Source organism: Colletotrichum scovillei (assembly GCF_011075155.1).
Source record: "Colletotrichum scovillei strain TJNH1 chromosome Unknown Contig00008, whole genome shotgun sequence".
NCBI lineage: Eukaryota > Fungi > Ascomycota > Sordariomycetes > Glomerellales > Glomerellaceae > Colletotrichum > Colletotrichum scovillei.
In genome coordinates this window covers 2829929-2849711 of record NW_023336266.1, presented here as the reverse complement: position 1 = coordinate 2849711, position 19783 = coordinate 2829929, and the positions used below count along the sequence as shown (strand labels likewise).

Sequence of the window (19783 nt, the reverse complement as noted above, 5' to 3'; positions counted from 1 at the left end):
CGTCGATTCAGCTGTCTTACGCACGCCTCGGACTCTCTGTCTCGTCTCAAAGCGCATTTGGACTTGCACCTGGAGGCTGTGGCCGTCGAATAGGCTCCGCAGGCTTGATAGGGGGCGTCAGAATCTGCTGACGTGGGGACGGCGAAAGCGTCGCCACAGGCGGTAGGACGGCAGGGAGGGCAGGAGTTTTGATGCTTGGGGGCTGCGGACGGGGCGCCGGGGGAGAATGCTTGGTCGGAGAAAGTCCACCTTCAGGAGCGGGCAGTGTAAATGATGAGTGTGCCGAGCCCGGGATGCCATGCTCGCGGCTGATGATGGGCGTGGCAAGCAGACTGGAGTTTCCATGTCTGGGCGATGAGACGTCCCGCGGTGCTGGTGTGGTTCTCGCCCGCGGTGGGCTTGCAGGCACAAAGTCGTGACCGTTCGCCAAGGACTTCTCAGCAGCAGCGTCACGATGAGCTCGCCCATCATCAGCATCATCGTTCTCAGCCTTGGGTGTTTTTGGTTCCGGGCTGGTCTCCTTAGCTCCATTTATCCCTCGAGGTTGGGTCGGTGATCCAGAGCGGCGGCTGGTGATCGCAGACTCTGATAGTGCCCCAATGTCTTGCCCAAGCACCGGTTCCCCCCTCGATGGAACCGACCCGTCATGGCCTGCCGGACTCGACTGGTGGTCGCTCTCCTTTGACGGCTGCTTCGCAGGCGAGGACGCTACGTCAGCTGGGCGGTTGACCTTGAGCTTGATAGTCGTCTTTGGTTTTGCCACGGCTTCTTGCTCACGCCGCTTGCATGATTGGCAGACGAAATGAAACTCAGGCTTCTCAGCTTCGGTCTCGCTAATGCCAAGGCATTTGCTGTGCTGCCAAACGTTGCACTTCTCGCACGCCACGCTATGTGTGCCGTCGTCAACCTGGCCGTAGACACCGCAGATGCAATCAAAGATCCAGTCTTCCTCCTCATCTTCTAGCTCCTCCAGTGCCCGCATGTTCTTCTCTATCTCGGCTTGCAGCCGTCGCTCCGAGATACGACCCGAGCCATTGCGATTGTCTTCTGAAAGCTGAGAAAGTTCGCGTTCATGTTGTAAGCGACGAGCCTCTCGTTCCTTCAGCCGTTTTTCTCGGGATATCAGTCTGAGGTCCCGCTCTTTTTCGATCTTGAGCTGTTGTTGCTCTTGTTTCTTTGCTGCGGCCCGTTGGACTTGGATGACCTTGGCCTCTTCCTGGGCCTTCTCTTCTTGCTTCTGCTGCTCTGCCTTATTCGCGATACGGCTAGAACGCTTCGCATTTGCCATCTTAGCCAGATTCAACAGTTCTCTCTCTCGCTGCTGCTCCTTGCGCTTCCTCGACTCCTCCTGCTTCTCTAGGATAGGAAGTAAATGCTCTTGCAACTGGTCTCGCAAGACCTTCTCGTTGTCGTCCTTAGTTTTGTGGAAAGACGCAATGATCTCCTGTACATCTTCCAAGCTGACAGCGAGGCATTCCCATTTCATGCTACCGAGGCCACTGTCCTCGGGCGTGTCCCCGGAAATATCGGTCGGTTCATTTACAGACTGGTCCGCATGATCTGTACCGTTTGGTGCAGAGAGGCGCCGTCTCTTATTTGAACGGGATCCGTATTTCGCAGCTTTGGCCTTCTTCTTGGGAGTAGGTGGGTTTGGCGGTTCAGTCATTCGATAGACTCTATTGTCATCGAGAACAAAATACGTCCGATCGTCCTTGTCCCAGCCGATGGGTTCAATCCGCTGTTTAAGCCTGTTAGAAATACCGAAGCATAACAGATGAACACACCCGAGTACTCACCCAGCTAGTCTGATCAATGTCCTTTTGTTCTTCCATCTTCTCCCTGACGCGCTCGGGGCGAGCCATGACCCATTGTGTCATTTGCTGAAGAATTCGTACCTGCGTCTGAGTTAGACACGTTGCACCGACTTAGAGAGTGACCATGCATTTACCTTGGTCAAGACATCGAAGTCTGTGAACTTGGCTGCGATTTCTTCTGTACCAAAGGGGTTCTTCTCAGGTGTCCTTGCCAAGTATTGTCTTCGCGTGTACTCGTCAAAGAGCTCGTGTCTGCGACATGTTAGCATGGGAAGTCCCAGCATGCGACAAGCGACATCAACAAGGCTGAATAACGTACGTGAGGCCACGATGCGACGAAACGAACTTCAGCAAGGCGAGACCGATATCCTGGAGAACAGGGGCATTCGGCTTCAGGCATTCGGTCTCAATGTCCTAGAAGCGAGCAGTCAGTGAATGGTAACGCTCACGCAATATTGAGCCAATGCAAAGAATTGCATACCTCTGTATCTAGATTATCGTCAATCTTGACCACCTTGCCAAAGAGATAGATCCACTGGCACAAATTTGCGAATTGCCATTGATTCCGTAAGCGAAGGAGCAGAGAGTCTTCTTCTTTTGAGCCATTCTCAGCCTCCTGCAGTGTCCTTTTGCGAGACGATACCATGGTTCTGCTTGCGTTCTGCGTTGATGCGCCAAGGCGGTCGAAGGAGGAATCGATGCGGCCAAAAATCGTGGGGCCTGATAATGCTGCGTGCTTGCTGGTGACGTCTTGGATATAGTTCAAGACTGTCGCGTCATTGATACGATATAGTCGCGCAGTGAAGCGCCGATGAGATCAAGGTCTCGAAGAGGTATGTTCGAATCGGGGTAGGAGGTCGGCCGTCGATCAATCGAAGTGTCTGCGGGTCAACTGTATGGAAGGGATCGAGAGGTGGTGACGAGCGGCTGATGGTATGGACCAAGACGGAAGCTGATCGAGGAGGGGAGGAAAAACCGAGGTGGGAATTTGAGTGAGTCAAAATAGAAGTTGATTGCTGGGGGCGTTGTTCAGTACTGGAAAGTAAAATAATGGCAAGGCGAGGCAAAAGACACGAGATGAAGTCGAGTGGATGCAATCAAATTACCCTACTTTCTGGCGTGGATGGACGCCAAACGTCAGTGCTACAGCCTACCTTCCTCGATCTTGTCTGGTCTGGACGCGTTTCGGCCGCGGCGTAGGTATCTAAGGTACAGGCGCGTGGGCGCTTGCCCGGCGGGTGGCATCGAAAATGGGTCCGAGCTTGTGCGCAGGGAGTCTTTTCTACTACCATAGCATTACCTAAGGCAGAATTATATAATACACTCACGGAGGGCAGAACGGGGTAGGACGGGGGGATCAGGACGGAGGTTGGATGCGCCGGCCGGTGATGCTCGGGAAGGAGTGGATCCATCGGGAGCACCACACTTTTGGCCTTCGCTCTTATGGCTCTCTTCTTTCCCTCCCCGAGCGATTTTCACAATCCTTCCTCGCATCTTGGCAATCGTCCTTGCTGTACTCAGATATCTACCTGATATAGGCCCAAAACAAGAACAACCAAAATTTAAATAAATAAAAAGAGAGAGAAGAAAGAAACCGAAAAAACGCTCTACGACCATGTGTGTACTCACGTCTTGTTTACTGAATCTACTTCTCTGCGAAGTCCCTCGATGTTAATGCTCATGGCATTTACTCAGATCACGGTTGATGGCGATAGACATATTTGGGACCTTACAACAACGTTACGTAGTCGTACTCCACAGCGTCGGCCGGACGTAGCCGACACGAGCTGGGCACTGGGCACTTTGCCGTGCTTGCCAGCGACAGCCCGAGAAGTAGAATTTCGGGAGGCAAATGTCCCCATCAGCACAGGGCAGTGACTGTTGGCTGGCCCTACCAGAAAATGAACGGACTGGACAGTTGAAAGTCCTAGGTACCAACAGTAAGTACGACTGAGGCAGAAGGCACACGATGTACCACGAGCTTGCTGAAAGCCGTTCATGCGTGTGCCGTTCTTCCTTTGGCTGCCGTCTCATCCCCGTCCCATCGTCTCAGTCGGAAGTCTACTTAGGAAGATCCGAATGCCGCATTAGACCCTAGACGGTATTAGGAAGTAGGAAGCCCAGCAAGACCTCGTATTCTCTGCTGCTCTGCATGAGCCCTGCAGCAAGTAAGGTTCCCGGGGCTCACCTCACAACCTGGCAGTTTCGAGACGGGCTGAAAGGGGAGGGTGAAACATGCCCACAGCTGGATACACACTGTGCTGGTACTTTTTCGGCCCTTGACGGCGCCCCATGTCCTCGGGACCCGAGTCAACCTGGAAGCCTGTGCCAGCGACCACTGACCACTGCTCACCTCCTCCTTGTCCTCCAGAGTGCCTGGCACACCTCTGGCTACTGCTAGTGCCTAGGAATTTCAACGGTTAGACAAGTACTTACCATTCCAGCTTGCCTTGTGGGGGAGGCCCCCTGCCGCGCCAGCCGTCTTGGGGAGTCAGCCATGGATAAGCTGAGAATAGAATCTCCTGTCTCCAACTGCCCGCCTTGTGGGGGCACCGATGACAAGTATCCTTACAGTGCTGTGGACTCTGGGCACTGAATCCGCCATGGGTAAGGTGCCTTAGTCAGCCTATGCCTCTTTCTCCTTCACTCCATCACTTCGTCGGGGATTTCGATACGAAGAAACACTTGACAGCATTGGTATTGTTCCCTCGCTGTTTTTCTCCCTCGTACAACGAACGCGGACCACAGGACGAAATCGCAAACGCACCGCCCCGCTCACGACGGAAACACAGAGTCCACACTGTCAGATTGGTGGTGTTCGAAAACACGACGCCAGACCCTCTCTACAGGCATCCAAACCTCGACTCTACGACCGACGCACCGTCTGTTGCTCATCGGGGACATTTCATATTCCCACACAACGGGCCTACCGCACTTCCGGAACCTGCGATTTAATTCGTCCCATTCGATCCGATACCTGGCAAACCGAATTGTCGTACGCGACGCTATTTCGCACTACGACATGTTCGCAATCTTTTACCGGCAATAGTTCTGGACATGCGATCCGTGGGCTTGGCCACCCTCCGACCGGCACACAAAGACAGCCACGCCTTCTGCTCGCGCACAACGGCAGTATCTGTCTGTTAACACGCGGCTACACTTCATTGACTGCACCAAGAGCAGCGATCTAGGCGCAAATCGAAGCCAGATCCTTCGATGCAAAGCAACAACCCCTACTCCTACGAGATGAGCTCGCGGCAAGACGAGTCCTCGGGCTCTGGCAGGGAGGGTCTGCAGGCAGACTCCCAAGCCGAATCTCAGCGCGGCCGTCAAGGCCAACCGCAAATGTCTGCCAATGGACTCGGTCTTTCAACATACTGGGAACAGCCCTATGCTCAGTCCAACAGTTCCGGAGGCCCTGACTCCCCCATCGATGCTTCAGCATTACAATTCGCCTTACCACCTGATATCAATCAGCCTCCTCCATTCCCCCGATTAAACTCGCCATCTCTCGACTCCCTCGACCGACCGTCGCCATACTTCGAAGAGGCTACAAACCCCGATTACTATGAGGATAGGGTGCCTCTTACATCCAGGGCCCAGCCCATTTCCGGCTCCTTAAGCGCGAATGTGGGGGACGCTCAGCCGAGAGATAGTTTCCAGACAGTATCCGACATCGACAACGCGCCTTCAAGGACGCGGGATGCAAGATCGCTCGGGTATGACTTGGAACCTGGCGGCAGACGTCCAAGCTATGGGGCGACACTGAGCCCGGGAGGGGAGCAGCGACGCTCTCGCTCGCCCTCCACTACTGGCGCCCTCCTCAGGGCAGGCTCCATCATGAGGGCCATGTCTCAGCGTGTTGTCAATATCAGTGGTGAAGGTGAACTTGTGGACCATCGGACATCGCGGAGTCGATCTCCGTCACCGGCCCCGGACCGCCGTCAGCAGCTACACAACTCTGCTCAGATGTTCACCGATACCTCCTACCATTCCAATCTCTTCCAAGTACCCGAGAAGGGTCCCGAAGGGGAGAATGTCTTCGCTGATCCTCCTCCGCCCATGCAACAACGGGTGCCGATGCAGAATCCCCTTAAAGGAAAGTCTTTAGGCATCTTCCCTCCTACTCATCCGATCAGAACGAAGCTATGCGATCTGCTGGTGCACCCGTTCACTGAGCCCTTCATTCTCATACTCATCATCCTTCAAGCTACTCTTTTGGCCGTGGAATCGGCTCCAGATGTCTTCACGAACCCGCGGCCAGCCTCATGGGGAGTCACCTGGATTGATTGGGCGATTTTGGTACTGTTTATTATCTTCACACTCGAGCTGATTGCCCGTATTTTGGTTTCCGGTTTCCTCCTGAATGCCTCCGAATACAGCACCATCGATCGCCAAAAAGGAGTCCGAGCAGCGGTTGTCGATCAGTACAGACATTTGTTCCAGCCCCAGCGGCAAAAATCTGTCAAGGCTCCGCGACAACAAATTCACCTCGGCCCCTCAGCTTTTCAGCGGTCCTTCACAATCATGCAGGGACAGACGCTGCCACAGACTGTCGAGGAGCAGCAAAGGTATCAACTTGCCCGACGAGCATTCTTGCGGCATTCATTCAACCGGCTTGACTTCCTCGCTGTTGTTGCCTACTGGATCTCCTTTGCGCTGAGAATCACTGGCGTCGAAAGTGAGAAGCATCTATACGTCTTCAGGATGATTTCATGTCTTCGTATCTTGAGATTGCTTGCTTTGACAAACGGCACAGCGGTTAGTAATCCTGCAGTACCCCTCACAAGTCCGCCACTAATTGAATATTCAGATTATCCTTCGAAGTCTGAAAAAAGCTGCGCCGCTGCTTGTACGAGTCGCCTTCCTAATCACGTTCTTCTGGATACTGTTTGCTATCATTGGAGTACAAAGCTTCAAGGCCAGTTTGAGTCGGCAATGTGTCTGGCTTGACCCAACAGACCCGACCAATAAAGAGAAATCCTTCACAAACGACATGCAGTTCTGTGGAGGATTCCTCAACAACGATACTGGGGAAAGCATGCCCTGGGTCATGATGGAAAATGATGGTATTCTGGACAATTTCAGAAACGGCAGCAAGGCCGGAAAAGGCTTCCTTTGTCCTCGTGGCTCGATCTGTCTTCAGCAAGACAACCCATTCAACGGCACTGTCAGCTTCGACAATATTGCTCAATCACTAGAAATGGTGTTTGTTATCATCAGTTCCAACACCTTCTCCGACGTCATGTACTACACAACCAACTCCGATTACCTTCCCGCAGCTCTCTTCTTCGGCGCCGGCATCATGATTCTTATGCTTTGGCTTGTCAACTTGCTTATTGCGGTCATCACATCTTCCTTCCAGGTTATCCGAGAGGAAAGTAGGGCGAGTGCCTTCACAGCTCCCGAAGAGCCACCGGCCCAAGAGCCCATGGACGAACCGCCTCAGAAGGTGCCTGCTCTGCAGCGAATCTACGACAAGACCTTTCTGCTTTGGATTGCAGTCATTGCCTTCGGTCTCATGGCCCAGTGCTTCAGGAGTTCCAAGATGTCTAAGGAACGCGGGCAGTTCATTGACTCGGCCGAGGTTGCTGTCACTATCCTGCTGGACATTGAAATCATCATACGTTGCGCCGCAGGCTGGCGTTCTTTTCACAAGAGCAAGCGTAACCTCATCGACGCGGGCCTCGCCATCATCACAACCATCATCCTGATCCCGCCAATCCGCAATTCTGGAGAAACCTATGCCTGGCTGACAGTCTTCCAAATTGTACGAGTCTACCGACTTGTCTTGGCTGTACCAATGACCCGGAAACTTATTGTCATGGTTCTCGGAAATTCGAACGGTATTGCCAATTTGATGTTGTTCGTCTTTTTGATCACCTTTCTTATGGCGATTTTGGCGGCTCAACTGTTCAGAGGCGAGATACCAAGTCACAGCGATAGTGGCGACCTCAATGAGGTCTCCTTCTTCACTGTCTACAACTCCTTCCTCGGCATGTATCAGATCTTGTCAAGTGAAAACTGGACTTCCATGCTGTACAACGTCACTTCTTACTTGAATGAGCACGATACGGGCTGGATTGGCGCTGTTTTCCTGATTGGCTGGTTCATCCTGTCGTTCTTGATTCTCGTCAATATGTTCATTGCTGTCATTCAAGAAAATTTTGATGTTTCTGAGGATGAGAAGCGCCTCGAGCAGGTCAAGGCCTTTCTCCAAAGAAAAGAACTGGGCAAATCCGCCGGTAACCTCACGCTGTCAAACATCTTTACTTTCGGCAAGGCTAGACGGAGAAAGGATCCCCTGGACTACGGTCCTGCTATGATGGAAATGCTCCTCAAGGACGCCGTAGTGCACGAATTCCTCGATGATGCCGCAGACATGCCGCAGGATACACCAAACGAGGAACGTTCGCCTACAAGGGCTCAAACGCATCACGTTGGTGAGGTCAGGCCTGGTTTCTTGTCTTCAATGTGGGGGAAGTTTAAGTCTATATTCAGCAGCAAAGACCCGAATCCGTTCTACTCGAATCTACGGTTCGATGGTCCCAACGATACTCTCGACCCACGGCAAATGGCACGGCAGGCAGTTTCCGCCACATCAGCGCGCAAGAAAGCCCAGCGTGACTATCTTGCAAGACACCCCAATTACAACAACTCACTGTTCGTCTTTACGCCCAATAACCCTATCAGGCGGTTCTGTCAAAGAATCGTTGGTCCTGGCCGAGGAAATGAAAGATTCGAAGGTGTCGAGCCCAATAAGATTGCTTGGTATACCTCCTCGGCTTTCATCTACGCATGTATCGTTGCAATGGTCGTCATTGCTTGCGTCACAACACCGCTTTACCAAAAGCAATACCAAGCCGAGCACCCTGAGTTCAGCATTACGTTTTGGTATGTCTGGACGGACTTGGCATTTGCCACAGTCTTCTCGATTGAGGCCGTAATCAAAGTCGTCGCGGATGGCTTTTTCTTCACGCCGAACGCCTACTACCGGAGCTCCTGGGGATTCATCGATGGCATAGTGCTCATCACCTTGCTCATCAATGTTGGTACACTTCTCGCCAACGATGGCGCCGTTTCCAGAGCCATTGGTGCATTCAAGGCTCTTCGTGCTCTACGCCTGCTCAATGTCAGCGATAGCGCGAGGGATACCTTCCACTCACTCATCGTGGTTGGCGGATGGAAGATCCTCAGTGTAAGCTTCACCTCCAAACCCACAAGCAATCCTTTTCTCACTGTTTCTCACTGATTTTACAGGCTGCATTCGTGTCCATTTCTCTGCTAATCCCCTTCGCCATTTACGGACTGAATATCTTCAACGGCCAGATGGTCAAATGCAATGACGGAGATGACTCCATTATGCTCATTTCTGATTGTTTTGGCGAATTCAACAATACACCCTTCAACGACGATTGGCCCATGCTGGCGCCACGTGTTCCCTCCAACGACTATTTCAGCTTTGATGACTTTGCAGCGTCATTGTTCGTCCTCTTCCAGATTGTCAGTCAAGAGGGTTGGACCGATGTCATGTTCGCGGCACAGGCAGTCACAGGGCTCGGTAATCAGCCCAAAGACCTCATCTGTCAGGGAAATGCCATGTTCTTTGTTGTCTTCAACCTGCTGGCCACAGTCTTCGTCCTCACGCTGTTTATCTCAGTGTTCATGCGCAATTATACGGAGCAGACCGGAGTTGCCTTTTTGACAGCTGAGCAGCGGTCCTGGCTTGAACTACGAAAACTGTTACGACAGATTTCTCCGTCCAAGAGCTCATACAATGAATCAGAGAAAACTTGGAAGAAGTGGTGTCACAAACGCGCCATAGAGAAAAGGGGCAAATGGTACACAGCCGTCACCTACGTCTTGATATGCCATCTCTTACTCCTCCTACTCGAGTATCACGGCGAACCACAATGGTGGACGGACTCTCGGGATGGACTCTTTTTGGCATTTACGCTAGTCTACATGGCCAACATTGCCATCAGGATCATTGGTCTTGGCTGGGCCCGGTTCCGAAGGAGCTCATGGGACTTATACTCGCTGGTAGTTGTCACCGGCGCGTTCGTCTCCACATCTGTGCTCATCATCAGCAGAAACAGTGATACCTACGTGCAGCTCCACAAGTTTTTCCTTGTGGCCATCCTCCTACTTCTTATTCCGCGGAACGATGCTCTCGACCAGCTCTTCAAAACGGCTGCTGCGAGTTTAACAACAATCGGAAATTTGCTCGCTACCTGGCTTGTGTTCTTCCTGGTTTTCGCCATCGCTCTTACACAAGCATTCAGTCTGACACGCTTCGGTGAAAACGAAGAAGCCAACATCAACTTCCGCAGCGTGCCTAACGCCCTGATTCTTCTATTCAGAATGAGTTGTGGTGAAGGCTGGAACCAGGTCATGGAAGATTATGCGACTATCGAGCCGCCGCTTTGCGTTGACAACGCCGACTTCTTTAACAGCGATTGCGGCAGCAAACCGTGGGCTCGTTTCCTCTTCGTTGCATGGAACATTCTGAGCATGTATATCTTTGTCAACCTTTTCGTTTCTCTCATCTATGAGAGCTTCAGTTACGTATACCAACGGTCTAGCGGATTGGCTGCGGTAGACCGTGATGAGATCCGGCGCTTCAAGGAGGCGTGGCGGAGCGTCGATCCTGCCGGGACCGGCTTCATCAGCAAGGACGCATTCCCCCGACTTCTAGGAGAGCTCTCTGGGGTGTTTGAAATGCGCATCTATGATGCCGACGATTCGGTCAGACAGATCCTAGAGGATGTTCGCAACGATGCCTCGACATCTGGAGCACGCCACATGTCTATAGCTTCTGCGAGTAACTACAGTGCGGGCATTGACATCCAGCGACTCAATCGGAGACTCGCACAGATTGACGTTGTCAAGGTTCGCGAGCGTCGCCGTCGGTTCAACATCTTTTTCGAGGAAGTCATGGTTTCTGCGGACCCCGACAAAGGCATTTCGTTCACTTCTGTGCTCATGATTCTGGCCCATTATAACATCATCAATGACAGCAAGAGTTTGAAGTAGGTACTTCCGCATCGAGCATAGTCACTGATCAGACTAACAATACTGCAGATTGGAAGAATTCTTGCGAAGGCGTGCTCGGCTACAGAGAGTGGAAGAGGAGGTGCGGCGCAGGGTCGTTCTTGGCTTCTTTGACACCTTGTGAGTCTCCTTGATGACTACGGACTATAGAGTTCCATGACTAATGACATCATCTCCAGGTACTGGACTCGCAAGTTCAAGAAGCACATTGACATGAGAAAGTCGGCGAGGATGACTGCTATTCCCCAGCTGGACATCCCTCACATTCTTGTTGACGATGATGATACACGCCACAAGTCCTCGCCGGTGGCAGGAACCGGACAAACGAGGTCAGCATTGCTGACAGTGGAAGACGCTCACAAATCGGCACACAATAGCTGGTCTGGACCAGGGCCGACAGATACGTCAGACGGCGATTACCAACACCCGCTCAGCTTCCCGAGATCTGGTCCTACAACGCCGAGCCACCAATCGACGCATTCTGCTTTCAGCTTTGAATTGCAAGAAGGAGGCCAGACTTCAGCTCAGAGCAGTAGAAGGGGAAGTGCTGTCACTCCACAGAGCCCTGTCAGCCCCGCACAAGTTAGCAACATGTTGGACGACTCTATTTGGCTTGAGAGTATTCGGAGAACTGCAACAGTACGGAAATCGGTCCGAAAATCCGATTGGAGTAGATAGAAGCACCAGAAAGTGGTGCGTGGTGGATTTTGTTCCTTCAGCGACGGCGTTTAGGTTTGAGATGAAGACGTGTGATCGATTCTGGGCGTGGCTCCTATACCACTTCTAAGCCACGAGAGACATGAGCACCATGAACCTTCCGTTTTTCATGTTCGATAGAAAGATAGACGAAGCAACTTGCTCATGGCTTTGGTTGGTACTTGCGGCATGATGACAGATATCCTCAACCAGGGGCTTCGTAGATTGTACGTAGGGTAGTGTAGCTAATGCGGAGGATATCATGAACACGTATTTCGTGTGAAGAAAAGTGAGCACCTATACTGTCAATCTCGCTGTCTCGATGTCATACACAAATCCTACGATCACTCTCGACTCTCGTTAGCGAGGACGGTCCATGTTAATCTAGGACGTGTCTCTGATGCACAGTCATAGTTGACTGCACTCGGGCCAGATGGATTAATGCCCCGCTTTGACGTTGTGACCAGACATGGACGCTTAGAAAGAAGAGACCAGTTTCTCGTTCATCTGAAGAAAATGGTTGCAAAGTCCATCGCAAAGGGCGATTTATTCCCAGCGACAACAGTGACGGGAACGGCATGACGTGACTGCAAATATCAACCTTACAAATTCGTACCATCTTTTGCCAGTGTAGCAGAAGACCTTCTGAAATTGAAAGCTTCTCCCTGCATTGAGAGGTTTACTCCCGTTCGTACACTTTCTCATGATTCTTTCGTCTCGGGTTCAGACATCAAAACAGCAGTGTTCGCTTGGCAGGCGTCAAAGAGAGGTTAAACTCCTTGTGCATGAACCGAGCATCAGAATAATATGGATTTCCTTCTCTGGAATTATTAAACCTTGCCCATTTCTTCTCTCAAGGACGAAGAATCCGAGGGCGGAAGCTACATGTTTCCTAGAGCATCTTATGGAAGGATTCTAGAAAGTTTCCATACTCGATGCCTTTGCACCCTGCTCCCAAAAAAATCCCTGGATAATCGAGTGCGCTCTCTAGTGACAAAGATTGAATACAAGAAGCTGGCCAGTATTAAGCCATCACTTTCAGCATATGTAATACTGGATCACGAACCGTCGACAGTGATTGAATTTGGCCCATGGCGGAATGACGGATAGATCAAGCTGCAACGGTGCCAAGAACCCGCTTTTGACATTGGGGGATGCCTCTTGGCTTCGATACCTGGCCCTAAATTCAGTAATCTTGTGTCTTGGACCTTGCCTTGAAGCCGGCAGTAGAAAGATCAGACGGGACGACATAGAAAAGAAGCTTCACCAACCGTCACTCATCGGGGTCGAACATGGTTCCGGGGGTAGGCCTCGGGGAATTGATAAAGTCCTAGTGTAAAGACGGGTCTGAGTCTCGTATTTCGTGACTTTCATGTCTCGTCTCGTCCGATGTAGGCCCTGGTCTGGTCTGGTCTGGTCTGGTCTCGTCTTGTCCGTGTCTCGTCGTCGCTTGGCACTTCCTCGTTTCATTTTCGCGAATGTTTCAATATGCCCCTCCTCTCCTACTTTGTCCGTCCTGGGCGCACAACTGGCGGTCTACTTTCTGACGGGGAGATCGGGGGCCATTGACAAGATTGAGAGAGATTTTCCTCTTGTTGCACAATTTCACTGCTTGTAGTCTTACCCAGACTCTCACTCGACACTCGTCTACACAGACCTGGGCACGATTTGCAACGATAGGCAATGGTCAGGACAGGGGTATGGTGAGGGGATACCCAGGGGTGGCCTTGTTTCCAGTGTTAGTGAGCCCATGTCCCATCACGTTATTCCTCCCCTTTCCTAGCCTTTAACCACGAGATCGACGGATGGCCCCCGAAAGAGAGGACACTTGGACCTCTGTTTTGCCGGAGGATCAGTTGGGGGATGCGACAGCAAAGCGACTAGGAGAGTGAAGACCCTGGATTTGGAGAGTTTGATGCGGGTGATGGCGTTTGTGATTCGGGTATAACTTCAAAGGAACGGACGAGCTTCCTGTTTAGTATTCAGAACAACAACACGAGGTTTGAGATGAAGAACTGACAGTAATATGACCTCTTTGATGTTACGTGTCCGCCGTACAGTGCCATGATGGAACATGTTCTCTGTAACCAGCTTCAACTCGACACCCACGGGTATCGGCAATCCCTTTTTTCCCATTTTTTTTTTTTTTCACTTCACCTGTGTCATTTACAGCGCAATGGAAGATCATATAGATAGACTGCCTCAGTCTCTCTTAGATTGATATGCCCTTTTTAGCATATAATATCGTGGGCTTATATGAGTAAGTCTCCGGGCAGGCCCAAGAATATTCCTGGCAGAGCATCGCCCCAGTGGCTCAGAGAGTTCTTCCAGAAGGCTTCGACACCCACATCACGGACTTTCCGCCGCGTTGGCAATGGCCATCCTCGTCAAGGGAAAACGCTGGTGCGAACGAGTGGCACGAACGCCGCGCTATGGCGATGAGCACGTTATGCGGTTGCGGTCAACCGTCTAGCGGTAGCCATCCACCACATAACGCACATGCCTGTCCATAGCTTGCCCTTCAACCCTCCCAGCCTTGAGGCTGAGACTTTGGGTAATGCTCGGTTCTTATTTTGGAAAAGATGGCATTATTGAAGCCTTGCACATAAGTAGCAGCGGATTATCCGGATGGAGACACACGCACGACGCTGAGGCTGAGGAGGGTGAGGTGTTTGTACGTAATCGTGGCCACTCACCAACTTGCAAGTCCCAGAACTGTCGTCAGGGTCAGCGTCAGCATCAGCGTCAGCCATGAAGCACGCATGACATCGGCAATTTCGTTGGCGGGCGCCCTTGAAACAGCCGTGCGTTCTTTGTCTGCACCGCTAGGCTGTCTGGCTGTCACTCTGTGCCCCCCCTGACGCCTTATCCAGCAGCACTAGTGTACTACCCTTCCAGTCTTCATATCTTATCAGACTCTGCTCTCCAAAGTCATTGATCCGATGTATCATCTTGGCCCCCGTGTCAGTAGAATCGTAGCGATGATGCGCGGGGAGGTACATCGAGGGATGGACGCTCACCGCCTGTGCGTTAACAGACTTTTTTGGCAGTATGGGTAGCTCTGTAAGGTAGGTAGTCGGTGGAAAGCCAAGACAAGCCAAGCCGAGAAGGCCGTTCCGTACCCGCCCGTATCCTTCCCATACTTTTACTGCAGGAACGGTACCTGAAGAGGTACGAGGAAGTCAAGGTACCCCAGGGGAAACCCATCCCTTGCTCCTGGCCCCCCTGACGACGATCACACAATGCAGCCAGTTGGGACTAACGGAGCAGGAGGCTGCTACATACCTCAGACTGCCTTGCACCGGCTCCTGGGGCATCTCTTGCACGTTACAGAGCACTCGTTGCCTCTTGCCCTCGCGTGCTGCTTCCATAAACCGCTGGTTCTTGCTCTGGATCCGTGACTGTCTCTTTTTGCTGAGTATGTAAGCCAGAATCGACAGATACTGAACCCATCTCTCGTTGAGAAGGTGGTGCGCAGGTATGGTATATGCGGCACGCCATCTCATATCTCATGTGGTCTCTCGGTCTCCCACCGGCCCCTCAGTCTTCTATCGATAGAAATCCGTAAAACAAGTCTATCATGTCAGAGAAAGACGCCGCCTCAGTGTCCATCGTAGTAGCAGTACGGATAGGATGTAATGGGTAGACACTCAATTACCGAATTCTTCATTCAAAGTTCATCCGCCAAGGAATGGACGAGCTCAACGCCAGGTTCGACATCCTCGTCCAACTTGGACCGGTCCATCGCTCCCGTCTCATAGGCTGAGTCTCAGAGCTCGTCAACTTACCCAAGACTACTCCCAAAGCATGCCGTTGCCTACGTACTCACATGCTGCCGTGCAGACAGAAGAGGCATATCTGCGCCCGTCGTCTGAACAACTTGTCTTCGAGCACCCAACACCGGTGGCATCCATGCATCTCTTCTTCCCAAGTTCCCACCGCATTGCTCGTTACCAAAAGAGGCAGCGTCCTGATGCCACACCTCGCATTGATGCCGTCTGCGTCACACCCCTGAACCTCAAGCCCGTTTCTCCATACTATGTATGCATCCTTGGTATTTGAACCCTTCTCACACTTCTTAATCCTCCGCATATCCTCGCTCCCCTGTCCACCTCCCAGTTGCCTTCCCTGCCCATCCTTTCCACCTCCCGCGGCCCCTTGTTCCCTCTCTGCCACTTCGCTTCGTCTGCGATTGATTTCCTGCCAGGGGCAATTCGCTCGTCTCAGCCAGACTACTGCTGCTGCTGAACCTAGCATACCTACTCTGCCACTAGCCTACTATTAGCCTCACGTTATTCTCCCTCCCGAGTGTCCATGTCTTCCGACACTTGATATAATTCGTCCTGTTCCCGCTGTTCACAAACCCTCTTGACCTCAGTCTACTCGACCAACCGACATTTTCAATTCTCGCCGTTCACTCGTTCATATACACTCCAGGCTGAGCCTCCAATATCCGATATCTACACCCACATTCCTCAGTGTTGTCATCGAACTTGCACACTGTCACCTCCCACTCTCTCGGTACCACCCACATCCACCAAGCTTTAGACGTACCAAGGTGTCGGAAACGTCTCCTTCTCGTTCAAAATGCAGTCCTCCCGCTTCCAGTCCATCACCTCCCGCTTCTCTCCGAGCACACTCAGAACCACCTTCCGCCGCTCGTCATCAGCATCATCCCGTGCCAGCAGCGACCGAGGCTCCTTTGCTACCACGGCATCGTCTCCCGTCAGCACAATCAACAGCATTGTCTTCCGTCAGCCCTCGATGCTTGACCTCGAGGAAGAGCGCAAGAGCTTTGGAAGCGAGCTCAGCATCCTTGAGCCACGCCCTGTTCTCTACTTTGGCAGCGTCGAGGAACGTATTGGATCACTATAAGCGCCAATATCACACTTTGGTCACATGTTTTTACGAACGGCGAAGACGATGGACTTTCGACACGCCATTATGTTTATGAGCCCCGGAGCTCTTGGGTCTGAATCAGATTAGACGGGGATTTGTTTTCAATGGGAAAGCTTGGAAACACAGGCGGCGTTTAGGAGTTTGGCTCCTGATGGACAAGCCTAGAACAGGCGTCCTGGGAGCCACTGATTTCTTTTACTGGCTGGAGGCCAGATTACCACTGTCAAGATATCGCCATGATGCGATTATGATAGAGAGAAGCAGCTTTAAAAGCGACGCAACATATTTACCGTCATTTTTCATTTCTTCAAATCGAGACAAATGACAAGCAAGCACAGTGGTCTGGCAAAACCCTCAGTGAATATGTGAATGAAGCCGACAGCGTTCGATTTGACGCTTGGTACGTTACGCCCAATGTTAGTGGCACCGTCTGATTCACCATTGGGGACAACCTGCAGCGAGATAATACCGTTACCATAAAGAGATCTTCATGGCGCTCCTTTAGCAGCCCACCAACCTAGCATGTTACTTACTAGCAGTGCCAGCATTGTTCCAGGGCAGAGGAGCGACTGGTACATTTACTTGATCAAACAAAGAAAAGCCAAGGCGACAGTTCCATCGCCTCAACGTCAGCGACTAGCGCAAGTCGGCAACACCTGCGGGAACCCTCAATCAAAACGGGCCGCCCGTCCTAACATCAATGCGAAACAGGCTATTTCGATACGCTTTCACGCTTGCCCAAAAGTCGTGAGCTGTTGAGCTAAGGTATTCAAAGCAAAAGACACCTAGACAAGCAAGTTGGAACACACAAAAAGTCTTTGCTCGGAAAGAAGAACAAATGTCCCAAAATACACTCTCGGGCGATGACCCCGTTCCAAAGGTGTGGTGGATCATGGTGGGTGGCAACAGCCTCGCATCATCCCCATCTTGGAACCGATTTCTCTCCATGGCAGCCGAACGTAACAAGGTAGGTCGGGATGCAAAGAAAGAGAAGAAGGAATTCAAGGAGGCCCAGAAAGTTGCGAAAGAAGAGCTTGAAAGAGCCAAGAAGACGTATAAGGAGACATTCGCCGGCGGAGTGACGGCCTGGAGGGAGCGAGGCCGTGGAGCGGAAACCACTGCTAACGGAACCGGAACTGGGACCGGTCCAGATCCCGAGCAGCGCACCGAGGAGACGATGACTACTGGACAAAACAGGCCTGACGGAGATGGCTGAGCTTCTATGAGCTTGGCTTGATAGCATGACCGGGTCAACACAGGGCGCCGCTGTTGCTACACGGGATGGTATATAGTTGTGATCGAAAGACTTGGACAGGGGACATGATCAGAAATGAAGCTGCGGTATCTTGGGAGAATGTGCCGGAGGTCGGCAACTCAACATGAATAGCTCTATGATACAAATACTATGACATACATTTACAGCAGGGGCATCGAGTTTCGTTTCAGGCTCGGTAAATGTCTGTTCGCGTCCGTCGCGTCCGTCTACAGTCGGATCTCGTCGATGGACTAGCATGACTTATGAGGCCTTGCTTCTTCTCTTGCCCATGTTGCGTACTCTGGGCTCGACAACCCACTTGTTGAAGTTGTGCTTGCGACGGGTCTTGAAGCCGCCCTTGGCCTGTAGGATGTGTGTATTAGTAGCTGCGAGAGTATGAAGGGCAGTAGGGAGAAACGTACGGGAGTGCCCCATGGACTGGTAGGGTGGCGGTTACCCTTGGACTTACCACGACCACCACCGTGAGGGTGATCGACTGTCACACGATTGTTAGCGTTTCCAATACGTAGAGTCAAGGTTGGATACACGTACCGGAGTTCATGGCAAGACCACGAACCGTGGGGCGAATGTTGAGCCATCTGCTTCGTCCGGCTTTGCCCAATTGTCTGTACTGGTGGTGGGGGTTGCTAGCGACTCCAATCGTTGCGCAGGCGTCTTTACTGACTCTGCGAATCTCGCCGCTCTGAAGACGAACGTTGATGTACTTGCCCGTAACAACCTTGGTACCGTCGTCCCTGGTCTCTTCCTCCTTGGAAACCAAGATTGCGTAGGTACCAGCACTGCGACAGAATACAGCACCGCCCTTGGCTCTCGAGCCGACGTTGAAGATAACAGTACCGACAGGAATCATGTGCATGGGCAAGCAGTTGCCTCTCCAGGCCGTTTTGGCTGCCAAAATACCGGGATCGACGACGCCTCCCATGCTGTCAAGAAGGTCCTTGGGAATACCGGAACGGTAGCTGTGGACGACGTCGCCGGCACGCATACCCTCGGCAGCAACGATGTAGCTCTTGCGCCCGGTAGACTTGTTCGAGAGCAGCGCAATGTGAGCACTTCGACCTGGGTCGTACTCGATGCGATCGACCAGATGCGGACCAGCCTGCCAGCGCTCAAAATCAACGGTTCGTATCCTCCTCTTCGCGCCACCTCCGTGATGTCTGACGGTGATCCTTCCAGAGTTGTTACGACCTCCCTTGCCGTGGCCCTTCTTGGGGTAGGTCAGTGGCAGGAAGGGTCGGCCCTTCCACAGGTGATCGTTGATCGGACGCTTCAGATGACGGACACCGGGTGTTCGCGGCTTGTAGGTGCGCATAATGACGGAGTCATTGTTTGCTTTCTCGATGGTGGGGGCAGTTGCGGCAGGCTCGCTGGATTTCGTGGCGGGCTTCTCGACGGACTTCTTCCTCGTGGCAGTGGCATATTGTCGAATCGCAAGCCCACGAAAGGCGGTCGAACCGAGGAGACTTGCGCAGCTCCTCTGAGCCGACAAGAGCATCATAGAGCGCGACATATTGGCATCGATATGCGGTTATGAGTCCAAGTGAAGGCTCCCTTTTCTCGGGTCGGTTGGTTACGTTCAGGAGAAGCTGGACAGGCGCAGCATATCGCGTAAAGGGACGGGTTCGGTCGGGGTGTAGCGGCTGCAGGATAGCGAAGACAACCCTGAGATAGGTCTCAATTGCTCAATTGAGCCCAGAACTATCCAAATCCGACCCTAATTGCTGTCGGGATACTCGTTGGGTGGGAATACAGTCCCTGTTGTCGTGATGGCTGAAGCGGCTCTCTTAGGTACGCTTGAGGCCAGTGCAGATTTCGAGCTTGAGGAAATAATTATTCTGCCGGCGCCGATGAACTGACGGCCAGGAATGGAAGCCCAGCCATTGGCGGTACGTACTGCAGGGACAAAAGCTTCAGCCACATTTAGTGGACATGAGTGGCTGAACCCTCGGGTCAAGCCTCAGACGCCTCGACACGACCAGGCAGGCCGCCTCTGGAAGCGTGACGGGACGTGGTCGGGAAGGCAGCCAATGGTGCTCTGGTTGCC

The 19783-nt window shown here is 52.3% G+C and overlaps 5 protein-coding genes across 5 annotated transcripts; 3 read left to right on the top strand and 2 right to left on the bottom strand.

Moving 5' to 3' along the window:
• Nucleotides 1-3159, bottom strand: HER10_EVM0007129 (PHD-finger domain-containing protein). The gene is made up of 5 exons (XM_035476695.1): nt 2296-3159; nt 2134-2228; nt 1949-2066; nt 1797-1895; nt 1-1738 (listed from the first exon to the last, which is right to left on the bottom strand). Exons 1-5 carry the CDS (start codon nt 2458-2460, stop codon nt 47-49), a joined length of 2169 nt encoding a protein of 722 aa, XP_035330769.1. The 5' UTR covers nt 2461-3159; the 3' UTR covers nt 1-46.
• A 1333-nt stretch (nt 3160-4492) lies between these two features.
• On the top strand, nt 4493-11820 carry HER10_EVM0002809 (ion transporter). The gene is made up of 5 exons (XM_035472504.1): nt 4493-6575; nt 6628-9012; nt 9075-10846; nt 10899-10988; nt 11048-11820. The coding sequence occupies exons 1-5, from the start codon at nt 5031-5033 to the stop codon at nt 11544-11546; spliced, it is 6291 nt and encodes a 2096-aa protein (XP_035330507.1). The 5' UTR covers nt 4493-5030; the 3' UTR covers nt 11547-11820.
• Nucleotides 11821-15234: 3414 nt separating this feature from the next.
• Nucleotides 15235-16729, top strand: HER10_EVM0011016 (uncharacterized protein). Its single transcript, XM_035480458.1, has one exon. It carries the CDS (start codon nt 16152-16154, stop codon nt 16437-16439), a length of 288 nt encoding a protein of 95 aa, XP_035330976.1. The 5' UTR covers nt 15235-16151; the 3' UTR covers nt 16440-16729.
• A 572-nt stretch (nt 16730-17301) lies between these two features.
• On the top strand, nt 17302-17679 carry HER10_EVM0013196 (uncharacterized protein; the record flags this gene model as incomplete). Its single annotated transcript, XM_035482560.1, has 1 exon — nt 17302-17679. The coding sequence occupies one exon, from the start codon at nt 17302-17304 to the stop codon at nt 17677-17679; it is 378 nt and encodes a 125-aa protein (XP_035331100.1).
• Nucleotides 17680-17799: 120 nt separating this feature from the next.
• Nucleotides 17800-19544, bottom strand: HER10_EVM0003146 (50S ribosomal protein L2). Its single transcript, XM_035472831.1, has 3 exons — nt 18271-19544; nt 18141-18214; nt 17800-18081 (listed from the first exon to the last, which is right to left on the bottom strand). The coding sequence occupies exons 1-3, from the start codon at nt 19247-19249 to the stop codon at nt 17980-17982; spliced, it is 1155 nt and encodes a 384-aa protein (XP_035330525.1). The 5' UTR covers nt 19250-19544; the 3' UTR covers nt 17800-17979.
• Nucleotides 19545-19783: the final 239 nt, after the last annotated feature.